Source organism: Triturus cristatus, chromosome 1_2 (assembly GCF_964204655.1).
Source record: "Triturus cristatus chromosome 1_2, aTriCri1.1, whole genome shotgun sequence".
Classification (NCBI taxonomy): Eukaryota; Metazoa; Chordata; class Amphibia; order Caudata; family Salamandridae; genus Triturus; species Triturus cristatus.
The window spans coordinates 277,422,538-277,443,483 of NC_140580.1; the positions used below are offsets into that span (position 1 = coordinate 277,422,538).

The 20,946-nt window shown below is 45.1% G+C and overlaps 1 protein-coding gene across 6 annotated transcripts in view; it reads right to left on the reverse strand.

The window, feature by feature from the left end:
- Positions 1–20,946, reverse strand: part of LOC146867157 (uncharacterized) — a 1,274,092-nt gene that overhangs the window by 125,005 nt on the left and 1,128,141 nt on the right. For 3 of the 6 annotated variants that reach the window (XM_085603699.1, XM_085603693.1, XM_085603691.1), the window contains 2 exons: positions 18,671–18,771; positions 3,681–3,840 (listed from right to left, as the gene is read on the reverse strand). In XM_085603699.1, the coding sequence (XP_085459825.1) occupies positions 3,681–3,840; positions 18,671–18,771 (261 nt within the window). Of the gene's footprint in view, positions 1–3,659; positions 3,841–18,670; positions 18,772–20,946 lie in introns of all 6 variants that reach the window. The other 3 variants (XM_085603695.1, XM_085603692.1, XM_085603686.1) reach the window with 1 other exon arrangement.

Sequence of the window (20,946 nt, forward strand, 5' to 3'; positions counted from 1 at the left end):
ATGGGAACAAGTTACCCCAATAACCTTTTTGCAGGAAACTCTGGCCAAAGTCGCCGGTGAAATTGCCACCTGTTTAGATAATAAAAACCCCAGTGTCACTATGGTCGAGGCCTTTAGTGTTATTTGCCATCAGGTAAACTTAGATCTGACTGTAAAGGCAAAGCTTATTAATTCAAAGGGCCCTAAATGGTTTGATACAAACTGTTCTAGGGCCCATTCAATCCTTCTTAAGGCCCTAAAACTTAAACCTAGAGACAGAGTGTTGATAGCGCTATTGAGGAAACAATACAATCTAGCTATTAGGAAGAGGAAATCTGAGATAAAAGACGAGGCCTGGAACGATTTGCTACTGCCCGAGACACAGAAAGATAGCGCTAAATTTTGGGCAGTTATAAATCACCCATATTTTGTGGGTTTAGATAATCAGAGAGCTGATTGCATTATCCCAGATGAACAGCGGGTGACACATTTTAGTAACATTTATAGTTATACTCACACCACTATAGAATGCAAAACTCCTCTCCTAAAACCGCTAACTCACATCTCTCCCTTTACTCAGGAAGAGGTGAAACAAGCAATTAAAGACACACTCTGCAAAAAGGCACCGGGGCCAGATGGGGTCCCTGCAGATTTTTTTAAGAGCGCTCCTGAACTTAGCTCAAAAATTTTAACCAATATTTTTAATGCTACAAGGGAATATATTTTCCCCTCTAGCTGGGCAAATTCGACCATTGTGCCAATCTTCAAGAAAGGACAAAGGACAGACCCGGCCTGTTATAGGCCAATCTCTCTTATTGACTCGAGTGTCAAAATTTTAGGGAGAGTCCTTTTAGGTAGATTGACCCTGATTTTAGAAAGTAAGGGTATTTTATCTAATGCACAATATGGCTTTAGAGCCAATAGAGGAACTTTAGATCAGTGCCTAAACCTAGAATTAATTTTAAACAAATATGTAATTGCCAGGGGGGGCTCATTGTACATGGCCTTTATGGACCTCTCCTCAGCTTTTGACCTGGTCAACAGGTCAAAGCTGTGGGGGATCCTTTTGGCCATGGGACTTGACCCCCCTTTGGTTGAATACCTAGCTGAGCTACACAAGGATCTTATGACCTCAGTTAGAGTTACTAGGGAAGGAAGATGTACCTGTCATTTTAGGTCAGAGAGGGGGGTTAGGCAAGGGTGTATACTCGCCCCCCTCCTCTTTACTTTATACATTAATGACCTTGAGGCAGTAATGTCAAAATCCCATAGTGACATCCCGCGTGCAGGTGAGACAAAGATACCTGTCCTCCTGTACGCGGACGATGCTCTTCTTTTAGCACGCTCTGGTGTTGCGTTGAACAAACTTCTTTCGTCCTTTGGAGTTTTCATGTCATCTTTGGACATGAAAATTAATACAGAAAAATCACATGTAATGATTGCTGGACCCGCAGGTAGGAAAAGAAAGTCGCTAACATTTTATTGCGCGGGGAAGGAGGTTAAGAGAGTCCCTTCCTTTCCATACGTAGGTGTGACTTTCGATGAAAAGGGCACTTGGGGCCCCCAGCTTTTGGTTAAAAGCAGCGCTGTTGCTAGAGCGGCCGCAGGGCTGCTAGGTTTTGCTAAAAGACTGGGCGCCCGCCCCATGGAAAGTATCATCAAAGTTTATAAAGCAAAATGCTTGTCAGTCGCCCATTATGGTTCTGCTATTTGGGGATATACTAGCTTTGCCAAAATACAGAACGTAGAAAATAAATTTTTGAGATCTCTGCTTTCTGTTCCCCAATCAACTCCGATTTTTTCATTGCATACAGAGTTAGGTTTGGGCTACATATCTGATACCCTAAAATTAGCCCCAGTGATTGGTTGGTTAAAAACCTGGCTCAACCAGGAACTTACTCTAAATCATATTATTTTAAAAGATTGTTTAGCCCTGGATAGAGCCCTTAACATTCCATGGGTAAGATATGTGAAAACCCAGCTCACTTTAGCAGGTCGTCCGGAGCTTTTCTCATCTCCAGATGGAATAACCCATGAAGATTTAAAATCAGTCAAAAATACTCTGACAAATCTATATGTTCTGGAGAGGGAAGAAATAGAGCTAAAAAAAACCATGGTAAGGAAACACTGTATGCTTTCCTCTGTTCCAGGAATGGAACCATATCTTGTGTCGGTAACAAATCCTTACCATCGCTTTCTTTTGACGAGATTTCGCTTTGATTTAATTCATTTTATATTGGGCGATTTCAGAACCTGGGCTAGACCTGATGATGCTGAACCATGTGACTGCGATCATTTTTCAACGCAGGACACAATGCACTTTATTATGTTTTGCGGTCATTATACTGAGATCAGAAAAAGATATTTGTTCCCTATTTTACGTAATCAGGGCTTTATTCAGGTAAAACCAGCCCTGCTGTTTTTGCAACTTCTCCCTAATATAAAAGTAGCTTTTTCAGTCGCTAGTTTTTTAGTTGCAGGAGCACGTTTAAACAAGCACCGCACAAGGCATAGGCACTTTACCTCTGAAAAATGAATTCTCTCCTTACTCATTCACTTGAATGAGTTTGTGTTTTAACAAACCCTTCTTTTTATCTTTTTTAAATATTTATGTACATTTTATTGTAAAATTTTTTATAATGATTGTTTGTAAAAATTTGTGATCTGATGAAATGGTGAAAAGTATTCTTGCTCATTCTTTTATGATTTTTAATAATCGAATAAAGATAATTGACTGACTGACTATCCATTGCAAGAAATAATCTCTACGCACTGTCACTTTCCATTAGCTCAAGTCCCACTGTTTTAACCATAGACTTTTAATTGCTGTTATTATTCAAAACAGATCTGGTTTTATTAATGAATTCTTAGGATTTGCACTATTTAGCCTTGGTAACAATTGTTTTGTTCTTAGTGATGCAACAATGTGCTATTTCGCTCTGACTGAGAGGATACCATGGACTAGCTATGTTTTATATGATAATTCTTACTTGTTTAACTCTATTTTTTATAAAAGATTGTATGATGCTTTTATGATATTTGTTATCAAAATAAAGCAATTGACTGACTATAATTTCCCTTATTGTGTGATGAAAAACGGATGTTGCGCGGGATGCAACAAACAGCTGCCCTTATGCTAATTCAGTTTTTTCATAGATGGATCCACCGCACAGGCAGATGCACTTCCACCAACAACATCCCTGCGCCGAGAGGCAGGTGGGAAACTCACAATGGGGCACGCTTTCCTCTTTCAGAGGAAGAGGTGAGGGACACCTGCAGGGCTCTTAGTCTAGCTTTGTCAGCCGTGGCATTTGACTGTAGAGAAAGACCACACACCAGAAAGTCCTAACAAGTCTCTTCTGACCGTTTGCAAATGCATATGAACAGAGCTCCTTTTGTTGCACACACATTACACAGTGTCAGGTCTTGTGTGAGATCTGGAGAATATTGTTTTGGTGTATTTATCCCCCCCCCACTAATTACTGCCAAATGCTTAAAATATATCACCACTGGTGCATATCAGTACCAAAATGTAGCAGATCATTTTCCTCCTTCATCAAAAAGAGTTAAAGTAGCAACATTTGTAAAATACCAATATGCGATATCTTCGATATCTTAGCTACCATAAATACCAGAGGAGAACACATACATGTATGTAAATAAATATTAGGTCTGATTACTTTAGAAATGTAGGATTTTACCATTTTGCTGTTTAACAAGTCAAACGATTTCAATTTCTCCACCTTATCCATAGCTAAAAATTCTTCACGTGAATTTAAAGCTTCGCAAAACACAGCTGCAAGTGAATAAATGTCAGAAGCTTTGGAGTAAGTCCCATTTTTTGTTACTTCGGGTGAAGACCTGTTAAATGGAAAAAGGGGTTGTTACTTTTGATAAATATAATTGTTCAACTATAACAGCTTGCTTTCTTGACTCCACTTACTTTCATTTTACGAGACCCCAGGTCCAACACAAGGGGCTGATTATGGATTTAAGTGTTGCATTGTTGTCGATAGATTTAGACAGCATCATTTAGGGTAATTAATTGGGAGAAGAAGGTGAGAGCCGTCTGTTGGCTTGAAAGAGGAAAGATGGGGATGTAAGCGCGGGAATAGTTGGAACACCACGGACTGAACCATGAGTGTTCCAACTCCGCAAGCCCTACTACGCATGCCTTACCCAGGCATATGCCTTAACCACGCATATGTGTAGTTATGGCACTGTGCTGTAGGGCTTGTAGATGGATAGAAGCAGGAAGAGATCGTGGTGGGGTAAGTGGGGGCGGGGGGTTGTTTTGTGGGCTGGGGGTCGGGATTTGTTTAAAGTGGGCTGGGGGGGTCAGGTGTTGTTTGGGGGTCAGGGGTACTTTTGTGGGCTGGGTGTTGGTTGGGGGTAGTTGTGTGGCCTGTGGGGGTCGGGTGTTTTCTAGGCTGGGAGGTGAGTCGGTGTAGTTTTTTTAGCTGGGGGGTGGGTTGGTGTAGTTTTCTGGGCTGGGGAAATTGAGGTGAGCCTTCAGGGCTGGGGGTAGTTTTCAGGGCTTGGGGGTTGGAGGTAGTTTTTAGGGCTGGGGGTTGGAGGTAGTTTTGGTAGGTTGCAGGGCTGGGGGATTGGGGCTAGTTTTCAGGGCTGGGGGTAATTAGGGCTAGTTTTCAGGGCTGGGGGTGACTGGGGCTAGTTTTCAGTGCTGGGGAGATAAGCTAGTTTTAAGGGCTGGGGGTGGGGGTAGGGCTAGTTTTCAGGGCTGGGGGTGGGGCAAGTTTTCAGGGATGGGAGGTCAGGGGTAGTTTTCAGGGCTGGGGGTAGGAGTAGGTTTTAGGGCGGGGGAGTGTTGGGGTAGTTTTTCAAATTAGAGGTTAGGGAATGAGGCCTCATGCAGGGGGAGGGGAATGGGTAGTCGGAGTCGTTTTTAGGGCTTAAGGGAGGGCAGGGCAGTTTTTAGGGCTGGGCCAGGGCTGGCCAGGTTCAGGTTACAGGACAGGGTTAAGGGACAGGGTCTTAGGAATTAGGGCAGGGGGAGGACACAGCGTGGGGGTTGCACCTCAGGGCGGGAGGGAGGTGGGGGAGTTCGTACCCTAAGGCGGTGGGGAGGGGGTGGCATACTCCTTTACCATGCATTAATTTACCATGAAAATTTGTGGTAAAGGCATGTGTGGTAAAGCAATGTGTGGTTAAAACACAGTTATTATTCAGACCCCGTGGTTTAGGAATGTTGGGTTGTGGAACTGGTTGTTCCGTCATACAACCTGCAAGCGCAATGGATAGCAGAATGCCTTCCAGATGTATGAAACGATACACCAGAGTCTAAGAGGTAAGCCTCCTGGCCCTAGGGTGACCAACAGGCATGGGTGCAAATTCAGGACGGTGAGTGTAAAAATTCAGAACAAAGAGTCAAAATTCAGTAGAAGAAATCAGGACAGAAGGTCAAAATTCAAGACAAAACTTCGGGACAAAAGGTACATTTTACAGACAGATCATTACCATTGTGAGATGTAACGTGGCACGCATAGGATGTAGCTAATTGGGACTTGCAGTGCTGGACTAGAGTGCAGTGGTCCGAGTGGCCAGCTTTACGTTTCAGATCGCTTCAGGTATTCCATGTCTCTTCAGCTGGTAATGAGTGGTGTAGGCGCTGATACAGTACTGGGTGATGGATAAGACCCACAGTGGACAGGGCTTTTGTGAGGGTTAGAGCATGAAGCAGGAAAAAAGAGTTATTAACCAGCCGATATGAGCTATAAATGGCTGCACACTGCTGAGTGTTATGGTATTATTGTGGGTTAGAACAGTTAGATAAGAGTTGACATTACTATATAATGCCCTGGCTAGCCATATATTAGCCCTCCTTATTTTACCTGTATATGGGAAATAGTATACTACTTGGGCTGTTTCATTTTTGTGACCTGTAAACTGCAGATTCACATTGATGCACAGAAGGTGCTACAGACTAGAAACTGTACACGTTGTTGAGGCATTATTGTAGGTCAGAAGGAGGCACTGTCTTTTACATATAGAACATTTTCTACTGAATGGAAGCAAAATGCTAACATGCAGTTTTACTGATAAAACTATATAGTAAGCAAATACTCATGTGTGGAAATGTGGTTTCAGCAAATATGTATCATTTGAACATCACCAAATAAAGGGGCCTATTAAGTCCGCCCGCCACCGTAACGGTACATGGGACCGACCGCCAGAAGTGCGGCGGCCTCACCAGGCCAATTAGGATGCAGCCGCCATACTGGGGGGAGCATCCTCGACATTAACATTGCGGCGGGCGGTGCTGTAAGCAGCACCCGCCGCAATGTTGAAGTCCATGTTGTGCATTGCCATGCACAATGTCAACACGACGTCGCAAAAATGCGTAACACGAACGCACAAAAAGTTGCGATGAGGCCAATCACGATACAAAAACCAGCGAAAACCAGCCACAGGCCTGCAAATCCCACGCGTCATGCGGGAAAATGCACTATAAAAGCAATGGAAAAAAAAGTGAGAGAAAAAGAAACTGCGTAGCACCATGGATGCACTCGGACCGAGTGCAGAGGCTAACGCGAACCCCAGAAGCCCCACAGATCACCAGCAAGGAACAACGGGGTCAGGGAAGGACAAGGTGAAGAGTAAGAGGAAGACAGGTTGCAGTCCGCAGGAAAACCAGATCAGCGTCATGGAGGTGACAGAACACAAACACCCACTGAACGTCAAAATGACAAATGTGAATGCAGTCGGAGTGTCGAGGAGGTCAACGGAGGAGGACAAGAGGGGCTGTCATGATGTGAAAAGCCAAACCAAGCACAAATCCGCTGTCAACAGGAAGGTAGCAATGGCAACAGGAGGTGGGAGTCCTGCGCCACAGGAGGAGCTGGAATAAACTGAGGCCACAGTCATCATGGTGGAGATGGCAAAGGAGTTGGGAGTCCGGACACAGCTCGATAGGACCTGACACAACATCAACAGGGTGAGTAACGAGCAGGGACTGGGGAGACGGGGGGAGATGGGCACAATGTCACACATGCACAAAAATGTGTAGCACACGGCACACCCACAATGACCCTGGATCATGTCTCTGATCCCCGTGGCACCCTGCAGCACACACACAGCAAGAACAGCACATTCGACTACAATGTGGCACAAAGTGCAACACCGACACTGCAGAACAGAGGACACAACTGGGTCCGCTCATGCGCAGAAACAGGCCAATCACATCTAACATAGCAGGAAACTTTGAGATGGACATGCACGTGTCCAACCACACATCCGTCATGTCGTCCAAATGTCCACTGTCACGCAACAAATATACAGCACCTCCCAAACAGTCACAATGTACATAGTCATACAGTCTGCATGTAAACTAGAACAATGTGCCAACATACATTCCAACACAATGTCAACATGCATCTTCCCTTCACATTGCAGATGGACAAAGAACACCTCCAGCTGAGCAGACCAGACCACACATCAGTGACTCTGGAGAGGACCACCACACCTTCGGCACCGACGCCCTACAACAGCCCATGGACATCCCAGGCAACCCACCCCCAGGAGCAGGGCAGCCAAGCCACACAGAGGAGACCCCAGCCGCTGCACAGACCACACAGCAAGAAGCACCCGCCACCAAGGCTGCCTCCAAACAGTCCACCTAGGCACACATCGCATTTCAATGCCAGGTGTCAGAATGCCAAAAGGAGGCGGCCAAACAGGTGTGGGTGGGGTCAGAGCTCATGGAAGCCGAACTAGATCACATACGTGGATGTTCAAGTCCCATCAAGGACCACCTACACCCCACAAAGGAGACCCACACCGCGACAGATACACATGCATTTGCACATTTCCTGCAATGAACCATGCCAAGAGCCACGGAATCATCATTCACACCCCCACGCTGGACCACCGTACGACTGCCCAGTCCACTCTCCTTATGCAACTTAGTGGTTGACAACAAAGCTACATGTCCAAGGTCTTACCCGCTGCCAGCAGTGACATGGCTGCGTCCGCTGTACACAGCACAATGTGATGTTGGAGGTCCCTGGCCCCTCATGCATACGTCATGACCACACTGACACACGCAGATAGATTGTGGAAATGGCTACGGGCACATGTGCCCGGTACCTTTATTGGCAGGGTCACATGTAAAGTGACGCCTGTGCTGGATGGGTGTGGGGTGAGTGTAAGCCAGCCTGCACGGAGTGGTTGGTGCTGGCAACAACTTGAACAGTGAACACCATTAAAACGGAAACAGAAAACACCACCAAAACATAAACAACTGTGAAGCATCATGGTGGTAGCCGGAGAAAGTACAGTGTTCACCCAATATGCAACCAGAATGGTCCATGAGTTGTGGTGCACTAAGTTAGTGGCACCTGAAGAGCTGAGCAGGGTTTCAAGCTGATGATGGCACCCACGACACGTATGAGCAACTCCATCAGTCTGCCAGTACGGCTGTTTCGACTCTGGCAGTTGGCGATTTGGAGGATGTCCTGGCGGTGGTGGCGTGTGCCTCCTGCAGTGATGCGACGTCCGGGCCGGTCAGAACTTGATGTGTGAGCCCTGGTGGACCGCATTCGAGTTCGGAGGCAGCGGACAGCGCAGGGCCACATACACATGGAGTTGAGGACCCCAAGGCCATCGTCTCAGAGGCCATCCAATATCTCACCGGACAGGGTCCCTGACTTGAGCTGCACAGAGTCAGTGGCCCCGGATGCACTGCGTCCGGCACAGTAACACCTCCACGGGACGGTGACTTGCGGTGCAGTGAGATAGGGCCACGCAAGCTGAGCGGGTCCTCGTCGATGTCCAAGATGAATGTGGCGGAGGTTTGCAGGGGACAGTGGAAGGTGTCCTCCAGGGCATGATGCAGAGAATGGGGGAGTGGAATGCTACAACCTCGTTTTTGCCACAAAGTCAGTATCACTGGCATGATTATGAAGACAACCCACAGTCCATAGACTCAGTCACCACCAATGTTCAACCTGAGAGTGTCCATGGATGTCGGGGAACAGACTCAGTGGCACCGGAGCTGAAAGGGGATGCCTTCTGTGATGAGGCCACTACAATGAGATAAAGTCTGCCATAAATAAATCAAGACTCAGTTCCAACTGTGTGACCTACTCAACAGTAGTGTAGGCCGAAGGCAGTTGTCAGAAAGGGAGCACAAACAAGTGTCGTGCAGGATGCTATGCACAGAGTTGGTGGCACCAGATCGAAAGGAGTATAGTAACATAAACGCAGCCACAAAGTGTGTACTCTGCTATTACGTTATCAAGACTCAATTCCAAATGTGTGACCGTCCTGGCAGCTGTGTAGGCCAGTGGAGTATGTAAACGAGAAAGGAGTACTGCGGGCCTGTGTCGCGGAAGCCGCGATGGTCCGAGGAGGCTGCTCAGCTAGCGGGCCTCGGGCTTGCGCCGGCACGTGGTGGGTCCTCCATGACACACGCCGGTGTCGGCAGGTGAGCAGTGAGGCCTGGTAGCGTGGTGGCGGGCATGACGGGTCGTGGACCAGCGGCCCGGGGTGCAGCAAGCGCACATTTTCGCAGGCAACACCGCTCACGGCGAAGGCATCGGCCTCGTGGCGGTCTTGGAGGCACCGCCCTGGCAGAGACGTTGGGCATTCCGGAAGAGGACCACACCCAGAGCTACGTGCTTTTTATTCACACCCCTATGCGTGCCTGCAGTACGCCAGGACAGCCCACTCCACACACGATTATGGGGGGGACGTCACAAGCTACATTTACGGGATCTTCCCCACTGGCTGGGATGACATGGTTGCATCCACTGTCCACTACACTCCATACACCAGCGGTGTATGTGGACATGGATATGTGTGTGGTCTGCACACTGCAGTCTGTCCAGCACATCTTCCCCACACTTGGCATTGTGTACCTCCTCATTCATTGGTCACTTGCCTCCGTCGTACATGCCTGGTTCCCACCTCTCCCCACATTCTGCTATTGTGTGGCTGAGGTGCCATGCCGTTAATTGCTCATGTACATGGTTAGCCCAGGTTGCCGCAGTGAGTTATGCTGTCGTGTCTGGTGGGTGGGCATGTTGTTTGGCATGTTGAATGTGAGTCTGTGACGTGTGCATTCACAGAGTTGTGATTTGCATGATTGTGGAGATGGGGGTGTGGTGTGTTTATTTGGTACTTGCCAACAAGCAGTGTATTTAAATGGGTGCCATTTTGTTAGCGCTGGTTGATGATGGACTGTGGGTAGGGGTGGGAATGATGCACACTGCCTGTGTAGTTGGCGACGACGTTGGTGGCGATTCCCAGGTGGTCCACTGTTGTCTGCACATTGATGGAATGCGTGTGCTTTCTGTTGAGGTGATTGCGTGCAGTGTCACCAGGGGGCACAAGTAGGACATGTGTGCAGTCAATTGCCCCTAACACATGCGTGAAGCCAGCTATGGTGTAGACGCCTTGCTTGGTCTCCAGCTGTTCATGCGCAGTGTGGGGGAGTATGGGTACTGGGGAACCAAGCTGATGATGGCATCCAAGACAGTTGTGATGAACTTAGATTGTGCTGGCTGTGAGACTCCTCCGACTCTGGCAATTGTTGGTTGGAAGGTACCAGAGGCCAACATGTGCAGCACAGCCAGCAGCTTTGTCTGCTGGGGGATGTTGGTTGTCCGCTGTGTTGGTACCGTCAGCCTGTGGGCAATGGTGGTCAGGATGCGTTGGATGGTTGTCCTTTTCAGCCTGGAGTGGGCAATGACATTCTCTGGTGTTGGGTCTGTGGGGTTGGTGTGTTTTATGGAGGTCCGTTATGTTAGTCTGCGCTGCCTCTGTCGTGGTCGGGGGGTAGGGGGGACTGGCGACCCTGGGTGTGGTGGCGGTTGGTGTGGCGGTGGGTGTTGTGGTCCTGTTGGGGCTCAGTGCTGCATGATCAGTGGCTCCATGGCATCTGTTATTCTTCAGATGTGTCTGTGGTCTGGGCTCCCTTGTCTCGTGCCGGTTGTCGTCCCACTTTGCACCAGGTCAGAGCAGGTGTTGATTTCCTGCTGCTAATGCGCCTTATAGCCTGTTTTGTGATCTTATCACAGATCAGGCTGGTCGTTGAGAATGTTCAGGTGTGGTGTTGTCACTGATTTTTCCTCGGGAACGCCTTCTCTGCATCTCATTAGCTATAGTTGCTGGGGTCATCTGTGGTGATGTTTTTTGAGGATGCTCTCGCCAGAAAACTGGTGATATCGGCTGTTTGCACCAGCTTGTGACTGGGGCAGTAAATTTATCACCAATTTGGCTGCGCTAAAGCGCAGATAACTCGGCGATAGATGCTTGAGAATATGCCCCAAAGTTTGTTTGGATGCAATGTTTTTCTCTTCTCTGCAGGTGCAGTTGCATGATTTCATGGTTAAGGAAAGCACACTGTGTGCAAAGAGATACTGAGGCTCAAAAGGAGTATCTTTTGATAACGATAAGAAGATTTAATGAACAAAGGGATGATTATTGTCAGAGCAGAATAGGCAGATGGGAGGATTCCAAGGACATTTTACTGTGTGGACAAAAGGGAAGACATTTCGAGTGCAGTTGCCAAGTTTTGTTGTTTGAAGACAGAAATTAATGAGACATGTGGCATATGATTCTCAAAGGTTCTGTTGTAGGTTTAATTGAGGATTACACTTTAGCTTTGTTCAGATTCCCTTAAGACTCTGAGAGGTAAATACCTCTTCGCGACATCCCTGTTGTGTGGCTTTATGCTATACAATATTATTTTCCTTTAGAGATCATCTACAGAGGTTCTACTAGGCTTATGCCTCTCTATGCTTCCCGGGCTTAATAGGGTTTCCCTGATTTCTAATTTAGAGTAGGGTTTAGTAGACCCTCTTAGACAACCTGTATCATTATAGGTAAGAGGATCAAAACTTTCAATCTACTCATCAGACTTTGTTTCTCATACTTTGTATAGCAGCTACAGAATTTCTCATTTGCTTTTTGTTATTGAGGATACATTTTGTATGTTGTTTCTGATATAAGTTAGTGATTCTGCATTTTTATGCGATGTTTCTGCAACTGATTTCTATCAGCTTGGCTTTGAATTTGTAATGAATCCAAAACTAATGCTATCAATCGACTCTGAGCTTTACTGTGTGGCCAAATGGGTTGCACTGGATTGAGTTTGTGAGAAACTTTAATATCATTAGTTTACAAGAAACGTGGGTGATAGATCCTATTCACATAAGCGGATATAAAACCTTCCACACCCCAGCTATTATATCTTTGCACGGCATAGCTAAAGGGGGGTTGTGTACATACATCTCAAACTATTTGAATATTGGGAAAATTGAAGCAATCATCACTGAACCTCAATATCAAATATTTAGCCTGCACATAGATGGTACTTTTTGCCTGGCTATATTGAATTTCTATAATAATGCAACCCATGAGATGATTACCGAAATTTTGAAATCTTTAAGCCACCATCTACATAATTGACATACACGCTTAAAGAAGGAGGTTCTCGTGGTTTGGGGTGGGGATTTTAATTCCTCCATATGTAAATATTCTGACAAAGAGGTTTGTGGTTTGACCTTTGAGAAAAATGCCAGTTTTGCCCATTTTCCCCATACACCGTATGGTGATTTTCTTAATGAAATTATGTTTGATTTAGGAATTGTTAATCAGCTGTGTTTGCCTATGGTTCCTTTTAGCCCTACGTTTAATGGCCGAGGCACATTTTCTACAATAGATATTATAATATCCTCAAGTAGATATTCTTCGCATGTTAAACATTTTAAGACTCACGAGATGGCCCTTAGTGATCATTTTCCTCTAAGTGTAGATGTGATGTTGTATAGACAGGGTTTTAATGCTAGAATTAACGTTGCCGATACTGTAGACAATGTTGACTTGAGTAGGCAAAATGGATACGCACTTAGATGGGCTAACGTGGACACAGAGGAATTTATTAGAAAAATTGTGCTGAATTGTAAAAATATATTTCTTTTGTGTCTGGATGAAAGCTCATCCAAACAAGAAATTGTGGAAAACTTCCTGGCCATTTCTAATTATATAAAAAAGTCACTCTTTGTAGAAGCAATGAGGAAATCCACTATTAAACAAGGATGGTTTGACACTGCTTGTACAAAGGCATATACTCAACTTAAACTCTCTACTCACGCTATAGTGAAAAATAAGGAACACATCAGAGAGGCTAGAAGAAATTATAACCTTGCACTCAAAGCAAGAAAGATTGCCTTAAAAGAAGAAGCTTGGCGTGCATTGCACGACGCTTCTGAAATCCGTGATTCTTCTGCCTTCTGAAAAGCTATGAATGCCCCCTTCCAAGCAGACAATGATATAGCAACCATCGAGATTGCCATTAGCGAAATAGAGTGGATACAACATTACTCAAAACTATATAACAACTCGGTATAAGACGCCCAGGGAATTATATATAACATGGATGTTAATCCACAAGAACTTTAATTCAAGTTTGGGTGGCAAGGCCCCTGGGCCCGATGGTATTCCTGTCGATCTTTTTAAATCAAATGTTGTTTTATGGGGACCACTTTTAACACAGTATTTAACGCATGTAGCACATGTGGTTTCTTACCAACTTGGTACGAATCTGTTATCGTGCCTATATTTAAAAAGGGAGACAGGGCGAATCCTGCTTGTTACCGCCCGATCTCATTGCTGGATTCAACAGTTAAGATCATCGGGCGGGTTCTTTTAGATAGAATGCGGGCATGGGCAGAGGAAGAGGATGTTATAAGTGACCTCCAGTACGGGTTCCGTAAGGGACTTGGTACAGTCGAACAGGGCCCTTACACATTTTATTGGATAAATATACCAGGGCGAAAAAAGGAAAACTTTTTATGATTTTCGTTGACTTAACAGCAGCTTTTGTCTGCATTATTCCCGATAAGCTGTGGTCAATTTTAGAAGGTTTGTGAGTGGATGTTTTAATAATTGCATTTTTAAGACAGCTCTACTCAGGGGCAAAGGCTAAGGTCCGTTACGGGCTGGTGGGAGAATGCACTAGTCACTTTAGGGTGAGGAGAGGTGTGAGACAAGGTTGTGTCCTTGCCCCATTTCTCTTCACTCTTTATATAAATAACTTAGAATCTATTTTAATTAAGGAGTGCAGGGACTTACCAAAGGCAGCGCAGCGTCCTATCCCTGCACTCCTCTATGCAGATGACGCGGTTTTAATGGCTCGTACATCGCTTGGTCTCCATAGGATTGCTAACTCCTTCTCTAATTTTATGTTTGAATTTGGGGCTCACGATCAACTGCTCCAAAACGTTTACAATGAATAGTGGATGTGGATCAAATAAAAGGATAAAATCTCTCTACTTAGACTCTAGGCCAATAGAGTGCATAAAAACATTTTCATATCTGGGAATACTATTCGATAGGACAGGATTATGGTTGGAGGCAGTTAAAACTAGACGCCTGTTGTTTATTAAGTCTCTAATGGCATTAGCTAATTTTAGCCGTAAACTAGGAAGACGCCCACCGGCAGAACTCCTATATATCTATAGGGCTAAATGTGTGGCAGTAGCCATCTATGGAGCAGGTATATGGGGCTATGCTGATGTTAAAATACTGCAGATCGCAGAAAATAGATTCCTCAACTTTCTCCTGGCTTTAACAGAAAGTACCTCAAATTACATATGTCATCAGGAATTGGGTATGCCATTTTTGGAGGACACTATTAAGATTCAACCTGTCCTCCTTTGGCACAGAATCTGGACGTCAGAAGAAACCGGCTTTAACCTCTATATTTTGATAGATGCACTAGGGACTGATGGTGTCAAACAAATAAGATGGCTGAAATATGTGAAAATGTTTCTTTTAAAATTAGGATACCCGAAATATTTTACTGAGCCCACATCAATGCGTAGTGTACCAAGAAAAGCCCTCAAAGCAACTTGTATGCGTTTTTTGGGTGAAATTAGAGCCACTATTGAAATGAGTAAATCTACGGTTCAAACTCACAATCTAACTTTATTGACTCCAACCGTTCAGCCATATATATCTTTAGTAGATAATGACTACGACCGTTTCCTGCTAGTACGTTTTAGAATGAACATTTTATATAGATCCCTAAGTTTCCCCGAAGTAAATGATTGGTCGAGAGTTCTGTGTAAATGCCCATGTGACGACACTTCCGCTCAATCAACCATCCATATTATGTTATTTTGTAAATATTATGTTATACCAAGAAGGAGATGGATTATCCCTGTTTTAAAGAACTTTGGACTTAAACAGTGCCGACCTGCATTTATAGGTGTGCAATTTTTAGAAAATGAATTTGTTACTGCATCCGTTACTGCTTTTAAAAACATTTTTTTTAACTTTCGGAAATCGATTATTATGTGAACTGTAACTATATATTCACGTGGCACTGAAATTATTTTTTATTATGAATTGTATTGTGCTTTTATGGTTATCTTTCTAAAGTATCCGAATAAAGATACTTGAATTGAATTGAATTGGGTTGCACTGTGATTGGTCAATTTTAGTTGATCCTAATTCCTTTTATTTCTCATGCACCTACAACATTCCATTACAGCGGGCCAGGAAGAAGGAGTTCACATTCTATGTGTTCTCAATTCTTTAAGATGGCTCTGGATTCTGAAATGGCCTGGCAGGGCGAATATATGGCGTTACAACGCATGCATTAGATCGCATGCCATTACAACGCGGTTGTTACAATGACCACGTTGTTACAACACAAACCAGTACATCGCAAGTTGTTACAACGACTTATTGTAGGGGGCGCACTGGACTTGAATGGTATAATTTACAATTCCTACTCCAGTTTGTGCAACAGTAGGGAAGGTGTTGGATTGCAAATCCAAAACCTTCTGCCCTCTACCACAAGTCGTTGTAACGAGTTGCGATGTAATGGTTTGCGTTGTAACAATGCAGCCGTTGTAACAACATTGTTGTAATGGCATGCGATCTAAAGCATGCAATGTAAACGCTGTTTCCTGGCCGGCCAGAACGATTTTGCTGTGGTGGTGCTGGGAGCTCCCAACTCTTAGTAGGTAGAAACTGTAGCGTCCTCCCCAGCATAGGAGCAGGCAAATGAACATGCCAAACACGCAGCTCGGCAACAGACGTCTTTATTCTTCAACATACCATCACACTCTGCACGCATTGCATCATAACTTTTATAACCACACCTTAACACCTCCCAACGGACTACGTAAATCCTGTTTAGGTTCCACCTTGAACCGTGAGGGTCCTAGCAGGCATAATATCAAAGACACTACATCTCCCCCTCTGTTAAATAAAAAGTACACACAACAGTGGCATCATACTTCCTCAATGAGTCACCGAGGCACTAGGAAGGGTTTGCGAGATCGGGTAGTATGAGGAAGTTGATATGCAAATTGATTAGGCATAGATGACATAGGCTCAGATGTTTGATCTGGACATTCAGCCGTGGTCACCGTGCTCGTGATCACAGGAGCCGATGAACCTTGGGGGTAGGTGTTTAAAGTATGACAAGGTCTGTGTGATGGACTTTCGGGGATGATGCGCTGTCACTATGTGCCCTTTGAAAGTAAAAACCCTCAATGGACAAACAGTAAATGGTGTGTCTGTTTCCTGCTTTCATTTATGTTTGACCAGTACCCAGTCCCCGTTATTAAAGACTATTTCCTGGGGGTGTTGACGCTGATCAGCATATGTTCTTATTTTGCACTTTTGAGAAGTGTCAGTGACATGGACCTTATCGGCATTAATCGATTGTTCTGGTATCCATTATGGTAGTATGATTATCACAAGATTAAAACTAAGTATAGTTAGATTGATGTTTTGAGTTATGAGTTAGAGATAGGGGTAGAGTAAAGGTTAGCTTCATTTGAGGGTGGAGTGAGGTTTAAGCTTGGGTTAAGGGTTACACTTATGTTTAGAATTAGGATCAATGTTATATATGAAGTAAGATAATGAGGGAAGATGGGGGCTATGGAGATGATTAGAACAAACCTTAGCATTACGCTAGGGTAAATGTTAGAGCGAGGTTTAGGGTTAAGATGCAAGATAAACTACATATTTAAGATTGGGGTTACTATTATGGAAAGGTAAAGGGTTGGAGTCCCTGTGAATTTGGGTGAGGCAATGGTTGCAAAAGATTTGGTCTGGAAATACTGAAGCTAGAATATCAGTGGATCACAATATCATGACCAGAATATCAAGGGACAGGTAAGTGTTGATAGTGTTTCTATACCTACCTCCACATGTACATAACTTCGTGATATGTGTATATATCTTCAAGGTACATAGATGTGGAGTTAAAAATAGAAATCCATACCCCCTTCTGTGCACTCACCTCTTTGATATTTTATCTCTAAATATTCTGGGCACGATATTGTGACCTCTCGATATGTTGGCTTCAATATCCCCTACCACAGTCATTGTAAAATAGTTTCTAAACCGTTAACTCACATTTTTGTGGCGGGCGGAAAACAGAATAAACAATGTTGTGAGTTTGTTACAAGGGATTTCCTGCAATGGTAATGTTTTGTCATGGCATTCTATGTTATGGCATAGATCCAATTCAAATTGTTCATAATCAAAGTGAATTGTTGTAGCTCATAAGACACTATCTTAAATTTAGCATGAAGAGGAAAATTCATCTTATCCTCCAAAGCTGTGAAGGGGCAGCCGAAGGTTGCCATATAGTCCAGAATGGTACACAGTAGGTGTATTGTGATGTAGGCTCGTCATAATTGATGTCCTGAATTGCTGTCTGCAGGTCCTCGATCTTCTATTCACACAGTTAGTCTTGGATCAGAAATGGCCAACCTGCAAGGTCCTTGAGTTTTAAAAAGTGTTTTACTCAAGACCAACACCACATAGGTTTCCGTCAGCTGTGCATTGCCCTTTGTAATTCTCGTCAGGGATCTACTCCTCTCTTCACTGGTGTAGTACATATATTTCTCAGCTGGTGCACACTCGCCTTGTGATGTGCCGATAAACTACAACACCTTACTCAATTTGGCCTACATTTATCCTGCTTTGCGGGGACAGGTTGAAAGACAGGCCAAAAAAGCTCAAGCTTTGGTTCTATTTATAACATTCCATATCAGGCAATGTTTATTTCCCTGGCTTCTCTGTCTAGCAGCAGGGAGGCATTAGTGTGAACTGGTTAAACCATCTATTGACTTCAGATACAACCAGGCATCCTCAACTGAGAAACTGCTAGCTAACGAGCAACACAAATCAAAGTAGGGGTGTGCCTTTAGGAATGGTGGCAAGTGAGATGGCGCCTACGGGGAAACTGATCCACATTCTTCCAGCCTACCAAACATCTCTGGAGTCCCTGAGAAGGTACGCCTGTACCGTGCATATCCAGGTCTTCCTGTCTGCAAGGAATGATGAAGACAACCAGATGGCCAGATAGACAAACATGCAATTATCCACTCACACACACACACACTGCTCAAGGTCCCAAAGTATGTTGGATTTATATCTCCTGTGCATAGAGCGATGCAGTGGTGATTTAAAACCCCAATTCATACTAATTTTGTGGCTTGGGTTTCATCTTCACATACAGGAATACTGATGGAGAAAACTATTGGATGGCAACCTGGATAAAAAACAGACTATCATGTAAAAGCTTGATGAAGGCATGTACTTTTCATTTCATATGGACTATAGCTATAATTTCCTTGGAACTTCTGAACAAATACACATTATACTTCTGAAGCTACATTTCAATAGTACAACATACCATGGTTTTGAATCAGCTGGCATCATTCTGTAAACACTTTGTTCAGCTTCACTGTCTTTTAGGCATATAGCTCTACCAAGGTTAGCCACTGTAACCAATCCCTGTGAAATTGAAAGAAAAAATGCTTATTGTGCTTTGCAATTTTTTTTTATCACCCATGCATAACAAGATAAATTACCTTGTTCAATATTGTGATAGTGAATTTTTCAGTATTTAAAAAATATCTTGGGTTATAAATAGTTGGTCTGGTTTTCCCAAATCCAGACTTTTTTAAGTTTGATGTAGTGTTAACACTATGGTCAGTTTGAGCTAGTACAATAATATTTGCTGTTGTTTGCTCTGCTCTTAGAGAATATAACATGTGCAATCAATGAGACTGTATGTCTAAAGGGTAATAGTAATGCAATGTGTTAGCTCTCAAGCAACATACTTTCACCTCATGGAGTTGTCTCATAATGTTTGTTCTGTTGCCTCAACTTCCCATCACTTCAGCCCTCTAACTGTGATTAACAATACGTTTTACACTGTCAGAGAACTCCGAAGACCCTTCACTTTATTGGACCCCCACTACAAACCTGGCAGATGTGCCTTTTTAGTTCGAGCCTCGACAGCGCTTGCGCTATCTGCAAGACCTGTTGTATTGTATTCTATGTGATTTAAAACTTAAAGCGGTTTCTATTGGCTATTGCTTTTACCATTCAGAAATGCAGGCGTTTTAGTGGTGTTGTTTAGCAACTGTCCCTCCCTTGTGTACTTGTGGCGATTTCACTTAGTGACTATGTTGTTTGCCCATCACACTGTGTTGTGTGTGATGGTCCGTGTTTATCTTTTCCTTCAGTTTGCGGGGACGTGCATCTGGTAACAATTATCCCAATGGGATCGCAACAACAGTGCAACTTACTTTTGTTTTTATTGCGTGATTCCTAAACTCCTCCACCCCACCGTCTCTGCTTTCACTCCCCCTCGGTCACAGAGGAGGGGTTGTGCTGCTGTATGAGGTGTTTCTATCAGCGCACGCCTTTTTATGAGCTCCTCCACCCCACTCCTCTCCCTCCCCCCTACCTTTCAATCAATCACAGGGCTCCAGCTGCATCACAGCGGAGCCACGTGGACAGGAATGGAGGGCTGTGCAGGTAGTCTCCAATGCCCTCGCCATAAGGCTGAAGAGCTGACGGCAGAGACCGGGGTCCCTGCCTCGCCCATTACGGAAATTCGCTGCTCCCAACCCTTGTTAGACAGAGCTGAAGGGAGGTAGCCTCGCTGGTGCTCACTCAGCGCCTGGGAGCCGCAATAGTCTGCAAGGGCCGATAACATACGCCGGCTCAGGGCCCACCAAAGAGCCGAGCCACACTAACAGAGTGTAATGTTGGGCCTTTCCCTTAAGTTGTTGTGCCCCACAGATGACACTGCCCGAGTTTAAGGTGGAACAAGGTTTATTACCACAATTTAACTTCTCAGCAGGAGCGCCGGTTCGGAGCTCCGTTCGCGTTTGAATCGGCGCGCTAGTGCCGATTCTAAAATGGCCACCGCCGGAAGTCCGCTGACGTCGCACGTAGTGCGCGCCGCAGACTAGACCGCAACACCACATCTCCCTCCTTTATAAACACAACATATCAAGTCCTTCCTTCACACTAGAACAGTCTTACTTGTGGTCCAGGCTGAACTCTTCGAATCTTCGTGGCAGCATTATTCTCCTCCCGCAGCGTGTTCTCCTGCCTTCTGCGCTTGCGGTCGGGGTGGTGTCCACCCCACACGGGAACGCCGCACCACTCGCTTCTCGGAGTTCAGGACCACCCAACTCCGTCTCTTCCACTGTCTCTTGGTCACTTAGTCCTTGTGTCCTGACTGTACCCTCTCTCGGGCTCCAGGTCCCCTGAGGGGAACTCCCTACTCCTCCTTCTGGTCTTCTCCTTTCGCCTTCTGCCGCCGGCGGGGACCTGGCCTTTTCCGTGCTGTTCAGTTCCGTTCTCAGCTCTGTCTCGTTGGCCCTGGTGCACCTTGCCATACGATCTTGGGCCCATATCTTTCCGTCGCTCAGTAAGGCTGATGTGGAGTAGGGTTCCACTACTTGGAATGGGGACGTGAATTTGCTGTCCCCCTTCCTCCCGGGCGTCGGTAACTTCACCCTCACCCACTCCCCTCTCTCTAGTGCTACTTCCTTGGTGTTATGCCTTGAGTCGTAGTAGTTTGTGTACACAGCTTGCGCTCTTTCCAAGTTCTTGCGCACCACTGCCGGTGACCAATGACTCTGCACTGTGAGCTTCTTCCAGGCTACG